At 31.7% G+C, this 9,083-nt stretch overlaps 2 protein-coding genes across 6 annotated transcripts in view; both read right to left on the bottom strand.

Moving 5' to 3' along the window:
- LOC107025487 (protein yippee-like At5g53940) overlaps positions 1-8,341 on the bottom strand; it is a 26,373-nt gene extending 18,032 nt beyond the window's left edge. For 2 of the 3 annotated variants that reach the window (XM_015226272.2, XM_015226276.2), the window contains exon 1: positions 8,236-8,296. The gene's annotated coding sequence lies outside the window, so the exon portion shown is untranslated. Of the gene's footprint in view, positions 1-8,235 lie in introns of all 3 variants that reach the window. The other variant, XM_015226277.2, reaches the window with a different exon arrangement.
- LOC107025489 (protein yippee-like At5g53940) lies at positions 1,949-8,539 on the bottom strand. 3 transcript variants are annotated; one of them, XM_027918325.1, is made up of 6 exons: positions 8,236-8,370; positions 5,700-7,858; positions 4,296-4,339; positions 2,624-2,732; positions 2,369-2,424; positions 1,949-2,219 (listed from the first exon to the last, which is right to left on the bottom strand). In XM_027918325.1, the coding sequence occupies exons 2-6, from the start codon at positions 5,793-5,795 to the stop codon at positions 2,129-2,131; spliced, it is 396 nt and encodes a 131-aa protein (XP_027774126.1). In that variant the 5' UTR covers positions 5,796-7,858; positions 8,236-8,370; the 3' UTR covers positions 1,949-2,128. The 3 variants fall into 3 exon arrangements, with proteins under 3 accessions (XP_027774126.1, XP_015081765.1, XP_015081766.1); XM_015226279.2 differs by having other exon boundaries at positions 5,700-8,539; XM_015226280.2 differs by lacking the exon at positions 5,700-7,858 and having other exon boundaries at positions 8,236-8,366.
- Between the last annotated feature and the right edge of the window lie 544 nt (positions 8,540-9,083).

Genomic DNA, 9,083 nt, shown 5'->3' with positions numbered 1-9,083 from the left:
ATAATAATAATAATAATAATAATAATAATAATAATAACAAGTATGAAATTTAACTAATTAAGACTGTTAAACTTTTCTTTATTTAAAATTTAATTATTAAAAAGTTATTAATACAAATATTAAATTAATCTAATATTGTACAATAAAAATAATAAAAACATGTGATGATTGGCTCATGACGAGGACAAGTAATAGCGATTGTGGATAATGATTTATAATAGTGTTGACTAACTATATAGTCATGAATACTAATTATTAATAGCAATCCGAGTTATACATTGACGAAAAATTATACTAAGAATGTAATTTAAAAAATTACAATAAGCATAAGAGAATAATTAGATTTCAAGTTTACATAAATATAGATAAATTATACTAAGAAAATCTCAAATAAAAAAGAAAAAAATGATCACAAGTTTACATTTAAGTAGTTCTAATATTAACCAATCCTTATTACCTTCCCTTTTTTTCTATAAAATTTATTTTTAATATTTAACTTTTCGAAGTTCACATATATTGATTCCTTAATAAATTTATATTTGATCTGAATATTTTTCATAGCTTCTCTTATATAAAATTATGTGATTAACAAAAAATTCTTTTTATTAAAGTAATTATTGATATTAATATGTAATTTTATTTTAATCCTTTTCATAACCGCGCAAAGCGCGGCTAAGTACACTAGTTAAGTATAAATATCAAAAAATTGAAAAACTAAACTTAACTAATTTAGTTCTTTGGTTTGGTGTCGGTGTTATTTACTTAGAAAGTTCAGTTCTTCGATTCGATGTTGAGTCTCAAAACTTCGATGCACGAAAATCGAGCTTTCATTTTAAAAATGATTGACTTCGTTGTAGACAATTTCTTAACTAAATTAATAATTAAATCATTCATGAACAAATCAAAGTAACACCAAATATACAATTCAATAGCTAATGTGAAATATTAATTTTCAAGAGAAACTCAAACATATTTCTACCAATGTACATTATTATGTAAAGGAACCATCTTCATACTTGTTTTACTCGATAAATTGTAGGAGACACAATGTTCCTGATAAAGACAAATATAATTGTTTAGTTAGCACAACAAGTGTTCCACGATAATACACATCATTCCTTAAAATAGTTTTAATTTCTAAGTATTTTATACTTTACTCTTATTTTATTTTTCATTCACACCCAATAACTAATTTAAAAATACCAAAGTAAATCGACCCGAACTGAATTAGTTTGATTTAATATACATTGCACACTTTTTTTAAAAAATGAAAACCAAAAAATCAAATCGAAGCCAAGAACTCGACACCCACTCATATTAGATGGTGTTTTTAAAATCTGTGAATGGTAAGGAGATGAAACTAATAATTTGCGCACATTTAAAATAGAATTTCAATACTAAAGAAAATATATATCGCAAATCATATAGAGATATAAACAATGAACATTAATCAAGTTTATTAAATGAATGTGATCGAAAGGAAAGACAAAGCAACATCCTTTTTAGATTCTACGCCCACTATACCAACCTTAATCTAGTGAATGGGTAAAATTTAATCGCTATTTGAATATATGTATATTATTTACGACCTTCCTTTTTAGGATACCACACTCCCTGCACTAATTGAAAGTGATTGGGTGAAATTTGATTCCTATATGAATATATATATATATATATACTTAGTTTACGTCCTTTTTGAAATACTACACCAAACTCAATTGAGTGATCCAGTGGAATATGATCCCTATTTGAGAATAAATATTTAGTTTTCCTTTTGACATGCTACATTCGCCACACCAAACTCAACCGAGTGATTGAGAATATATATATTTAGTTTTTTTCTAAAAGCGTAAGCAAGTACATTCCTAAATAAAACATAACAAACAATAGAGAAAGCATAACGAACCATGCTGAGCAGAATAATAATTATAATGAAGGAAGCACAAAGAACATGTAAGACCACTAAATCATTAACTTAAGTCAACCCATATTGATTAGAAAACACTTCTGCAGCAACTTAGTTTAAACATCCACAAACTTGAGGAGATCTCCAGATAAGATACAACTATTCTTTTGCTAAGTCTACAAGATACAAGTATCTGCAAATCGGTGCACTAAGCTCCCACAATTACACTGTATCTCCATCTTCATCATCACTTGAGCTTGAACGAGTATCAATGTAGAATTCAGAATCAAATTCACCCTCAACGATCCTGATCCTGTTGACACACATTATCAACAACATAGAAATGTTATACTAGGAACACTTCAAATGAGCATATTGTTTTTTTACGATAAAATGTAATGCGAATTAATGTAACTATTTCTTTTACTATAAAATACAAAGAGGATGAGAGAGTAATAATACCCTTCAAGGACAAATTTCCCTTCCTTGTACTTCTGGCTTTCCTCATGGGATTTCACCTGTGTAAACAAGACAAATAATAGTCATTAATAGAACTACGCATGCTACATATACTGTGTGAGTTTAACTTATATACACCAATTCATATCCCCCAAAAGACAATAAAATGAACTTTTTGTGTGTGTGTTCCCATGGTTGTATGTTTTGGCTCTACGTGTTGGTGCCTATGGACAAAAAAGAGGGAATGAGAGGGATTACATATTTCCAGCCAACAATCTGCCCACAGCGAACACAAAATATATCCATCACAGTGTGCGTTCCAGAAAGCAACGTCCTCTCCTCAGCCTCTCCAAAAGTTATATTTACCCTGAATAACACAAAGAAAAAACGGTGAAAAACTCCATCATATGAATAGGAAAAGAAACATAATCTGATCAGGCCGAGGAAGGATAAAAGAATAGAAAATGGAGCTAACAACACACATCTCTTCCACAAATCAAGAAAGTCAAGCAAAGACCACCACTGAACTAGATTGTGCAGATCACCACTTACCAACCGTGACATAAACTAATCCATTCAACCCTAATTAAAAACAAGCTTCTGCAGTAAGATGATTCAGCTTAGCTTCCTGTCAGAAAATAAGCTTTAAACATAGCAACATCTTTAAAAAAGCAAAGCGGTCATCTACCAACTACAGCCGCTCAGAGAACTCCAGTATACACCAAGCATCCATGCAAAAGTACAGACTCCATCCAGCATGCAGCATTGTCGTCTGTTATGACTTGCTAGGTCGATATCTCATTAATGAAACTATGAAAATTTGAACTATGGTTGCTGATGACAGCATACAATCTGGACAGCCATGCTAATCCAGAAAAACCAAAGTCTTGAAAGTAGATGGGCAAGAAGAATGCAAGCATGCATACGTATGTGCGTACAGTACATACCTCGGACAATTGAGCAAACCCTATATCCAAATGTGGCCTAAGTCAAACAGTCGTGCTCAAATGCACATAATATCTAGCTGATGCTGATGTTGAGCGAGCAATTGGAACTTGCAATTAACAATAACTACTTACCCAGTGTAATCGTATAGGCGGGGTCTTGGGAGGGTAGAGTGTACCCAAACCATACGCCTACCATGGGGGGTAGAGAGGTGGTTATAGACCCCCAAGCTCAAGGAAAAACATATCAAAGCAGATTGAAAAAGAAATAACAGAAGTAAAGAAATCATGGCAAAATACTATAGGAAGCATGACAAAGTATTTTGAATCAAATGTGAGAAGTTCCTATATGCCTCAGTCCTCAAGTGCATTTCTTTGCAGTAGCCATTTATAGCTATAACGCCCCACCCCCGAAATTTAAAGGAATAATAATAAGAACAAAGAAGGGTCGCTACTTGTCTCTTTGGTGGTTTGCAGTAGCCATTTATAGCTATAACCCCCCACCCCCGAAATTTAAAGGAATAATAATAAGAACAAAGAAGGGTTGCTACTTGTCTTTTTGGTGGCTTGTACTTTTTGTACCATCTTGGTACTATTATTAATAAAACCTCTACCGTTCCCAAAAGAAAAATTGTCCGGACAGGCAATATCATTCATCCCACAAGTACTTGGTCACAAATGGTATTCTGTTGAATGAAAATGACTGATTGCCTATAACTCACAGAAAATAGACGCAACAGGTTGTTAATGGTGACGTAACACTTAACCAATTAGGAGAAACGCCTATCAACTGCGTGCGAATGATGCGCCAAACATATTAAACAGCACTTTCTCCCGACAACAGATACAGTAACGTACAAGCCCCAAAAAGAAAGCACCAGTTGTCACTCACGAATGGATGCAGGTTTATCGACAAATTAAATCACCAGTAAAACAAAAATACAGATTCATGAAATAGCAATGTATACTATCAATATGAAACTCACACTTCATTGAACAGGTATGCTCTTCCACTGCTGCAACGTAAAGCCTGAATAAATAGCATAAAGGAGATTTTGTCAGACATAGTTAAACATTGCAAAATGAAATGCAATTTATGCAGCAAAGAACAAAACACAATTTTCTCATGCAATATACCACGACAAAGAAAGTAATCTGACAGTTCATACACAATGAGATAAAAGAAACTTCTTGAGTTTCAATTAATTTTACTTGCTTTGAGAATAATGCTTGTTCAGTTTATTACATAAAGTATGGAATATTTTCCAAGGTAAAATCATTGGCCGTATAAAATAAGAAAACTCGTCGAGGGTATTTCTAAATGAATGATGTATATTTACAATATTGATAATATTATTGGAACCTTTATGCTTTGTCCAAGTTGTCATAATTACTACATTATTCCCATCCGGTCGATTTATCTATATGAATAGAAAGAAAAAAAGAGACAAATAACCCGAACCGAAGCTCAAAGTTGATCAAACCAACCTAATATTTACTCTATTTGGAGTAGCTAAATAGCAAGATGTCTATGTTCAAAACAATGTCGCACCCCAAACCTCCAAATCCCAAATGCAACTTTGCTTTTAGTACACACAACAAAGAAGAATCTACAATAAAGTTCTTATTTAAAACGACATGTTTAATAAGTCCCACGCTTAAACAAAAGAGAAAGGTTAATGTATGCTTGGCAACCAACATAAAACTCGTCAGATTCATGAACTTTTTCACTGAAACTAAACAATCTGTATTATTGCAGCAACGACTACAAAATTCAAATGTACCCTTAGCATCATGCAGGATCCAACTTGGGAAAAACCTCTCCCAAGAGATCTGCTTCAACAAAGAAATAAAAAAATCTAGCTAAACTATGAACTATTTTGTTCAAACATCTATGAATATACATAAGATCGACATGATCCAACATGCTTGAAAGCTTCCAAGTGTCTTCACACATCACTTCTATCTCTAGTGAAGTAGTCACTCATTTCTGGATCATATCAACAACAATTTTTTAGAGTCAAATAAAATCTTCACACTACCATCCCTAACTCAATCAACCATTTTCCTAATGGTCAATTCAAATTCATGATGAGGATTGAGAAATTAGTAAAAAAAAAATTGAAACTGAGACAAATTCGTAAAATTTGAAACTTCTGAATTAACAAGAAAAGCATTACATTTGCACTGAACAACATAAAAACAACTCATTACTACCTATACAAAAGGTGAAATTTTTTACTTGTACCAAAAGTGATCAGGATGTACCAAAAACCATATAAATTGAAAGATCAGGATGTACCAAAAATCATATAAATTGAAAGATCAAGATTTTACATAGCTAGATCTAATCAATCAACCAAAAATAATTAAAAGGGGAAAAATTGTACCTTTGTAACAAGTGAACCAACGTGACCAAGTTTGGCATCGCAGAATTTGCAATTCCATGTTTTGCCTTCAGGATGAACCAAAAATACTCTCCCCATTTTTCACTTCACACAACCTCAATTTCCCCAAATCGAAACCCTTCTTATAGAATGGATGAAGGTACAAGGCTTAGAGGGGTTTTAAGGATTTGGAGTTAAGCCCACAGAAGTGAGTGTTAAATTCCATAAAATCAAAGTAGAAAATCGGCTTATTTTTACATGTGGCGCAGATTTTGTTTTATTAACTTCAAAGCCACCTAATCCTATCTTTTAGTGTTGTTTAAATGTATAAAAAAGATCTATCAGTATTTTATTGCATAATATATAAACGTGTTTTAAATGTAGGTTAAGCAAATATTTATGCCCTTCACTTTTAAATATGTATAAATAGACTTTTAAACTTGTACAAATTAAATAACTAGATACATTCGCCTTAGATAGAAGACAAATTAAAAGATATATTTATTTATTATGCCTACTTCATTTGGACATCGCTTAGCAAAAGTACTTATAGTAATATTTTTAATCACAAGTATACTTGTTCATATTACCTTTTTATTTATCTCTCTTTAATCAGTAATAATACTTTACTAATTAAATTAAAAAATTTTAAAACTTAGATATATTAAAAAAAAATCTTTAGACGTCAGGTATTTTACGACAAGATTAATTTGTTAAAGCTATAAATATTTGGAACCTTAAGTAGTATATGAAAATGTATTTTAATTAAACTCAATATTATAATCGCTTTCTATTTACCACTATTAGTTGCATCTTGGCAAGTGGAAAAGCTCTTAGAATCTCTACCTACGGAGCTAATACTATTGTCTCTTTCGTACTTTCCTCCCATAATCAAGACTTTTTCTATTTGACAGTTTTCTTTCTTTACAGGGGTGAACTCTCACTGACATATTGGCTTGAATATCTTCTCCAAGTTCTTGTCTTCACGTGTTGCATATCACGTGAGTGCCTACGTTTTTTCCTACTATAATCAACCTCTGAATCAGAGGACAAAAACTGTGGACTGCTAGGATAATAGAAAGAAGCAGAAGATGACAAGTCATCCTTGGAACTGGATAACCTCTTGGATTTGTTTTTTCTGCTTTTTTTCTTGTGTATCTAACCACACAACACGTGAAGATGTATAATGAAGGATAATAAAGTGGAATTGCCAGCAACAAGACGAGAATGTATTGATAAGAAAACAGGAGGTAACCTTACATTGTTCTACAAAAGTATGCCTAATTTTAATTAAAAATATAATGCAATTTCTCATGAAAACATCTCCATGAATATTTGGGTATTAAATATATTCAATAACGAGTGTACAAAGCGTGTTGGCACGATCAAGCATTATAGAGTCTTTCATAGCTCTTTATTCTGGATGTCAGTTAAGGAATTACAAATTGAAACAAAAGAGAATATATTTAATAAAAGATCTTAGATATCTGTTTTTCCATGGTTGCTTCTAAAAGATACCAAGTATTAACAGGTGCAGTAATTGTTTCTTTTCATAAATAACTCTAGATTTGCTCCACTAAGGTTGTACTGCGGATAGAGCAGAAAACAAAAAAAATACAAAGAACAATAAATGATTCATGGAACTCTAACTATAGCGATCCAAATGACTATGCAATGTGACTTAACACTCCCACGAGCAATCATGAGCTATATCACATGAAGCCTTACAATATTACAGATATGTATATGAATATTTACATGAAAATAATCCCTTCTAAGCAAACTGGAAGGAGTAGGACTTATATTCTCCCAGTTCAGTAATGTCAACTCATACAAGTATTGTACCCAAAACAACCAGCCTTTTGAACTACCTTTTGACCCTTGTTCTTGGAAAACAGTTTCATTTTAATTTTTAGCTAAAAGAACGGCTATCTTAATTTTTATCCCGAAAAAAAAATCCCCTGATGATACATACATGAAAAGACCCAAAAGTTAAACCAGCTAATTACCATATGTTGCTTGGACTTGCGTTCAACGGAGGGTACATATAACTTGTGTTGTTCGGATACTTCAAAAATGTTGCCGGGTGCTTAATCCACAAAAAGTAGTGCATTTTAGGAGGATCCGAGCAACATAGCAGATAACTAACCAGTTTTAATTCTCTTCCATATTTCCACCACCAGTAAAAGGGAACTATTAGCATCTTTACAAAAGGACATTAACAAATATTCCATAACATCACAAAATTAATTCAGTAATCAGAAAAAACATAAGCCCTTAAAAAGCAAATTAAAGTAGATTAAAAATTAAAACCTTAAGTTGAATGATTTTATTTGATACAAAACAAAGTTCAATAACTTTAGTTTAAGATGAAGATAAACCCTAAAATACATAACTATACACATATATTCAAAACGAAATAGAAATAAAGCAACACACCACACACGAACATTAATTATACATAATACTGAGCAAGCGAAACGAATATTATTATGTCAATACATGGAAAGCATCGAAAAGGAGAGTTGAAAAAAAATACCTTAGAGGAAACTTTGAGCCTCTTCATTCTGGAAGAGTTTTTCTTAGATGAAGACTTGTGTTCTCCCATTGTGTTCAGATTTACTTCTTCTTCTTCTTCGTTAACAAAATTGGAATTGCAAAAAGCAAACCGCAGATAAACGAATCGCTAATTGCAATCAACATCGGAAAATCTGCAAATTGTAAATTCGGATTTGGAAGATGGCAAGGAGGTTCGTTTGGTTTGGTGAAAGGATCTGGATGGTGCCCAACACAGTCAATCCCATACATATATTGTATGATTTATCCATGATCTTAGCAAACTGTGTTTGTTTGTTTCATTCGAGAACTAATTTATGTTTTCAAACACTTCTCCTAGTTCTTTTTATTAAGACTCTTGTGCTCGTACAAAACTTTAAAAAATCTCTTTTTACATATTTCGTGAAATATATTTTTAAATTATTGATATTTTCAATCTTTTCTCGATTCTTTTATTAAGAGTTTCATATTTGTATAAGAGTTTGACACCATTTACCGTGACATGTTATATATTGAGGGTGTATCTACATGTAGTTAATCAATTAGATAGTGATTTTAAAGCTATTAATAGTTAAGAGATGAAACTAATAATTGACTTTCATTTTAAAATACAACTCTAATATTAAAAAAAATGTATATCGCGAATCGCAAATCATATAGAGATATAAACTATGAACGTTAAGAAAGTCTATTCAATGAATTTGATCGAAAGGAAAGACCAAGCAACTTTCTATTTTAGATTCCACACTCGCTATATCAACCTCAATCGAGTGATCGGGTATAATTTGATCCATATATATATATATATATATATATATATATATTGAGAAA

Source organism: Solanum pennellii, chromosome 7, assembly GCF_001406875.1.
Source record: "Solanum pennellii chromosome 7, SPENNV200".
NCBI lineage: Eukaryota > Viridiplantae > Streptophyta > Magnoliopsida > Solanales > Solanaceae > Solanum > Solanum pennellii.
The sequence above is the reverse complement of the archived record's forward strand: the minus strand, read 5'-3'. Positions and strand labels throughout refer to the sequence as shown.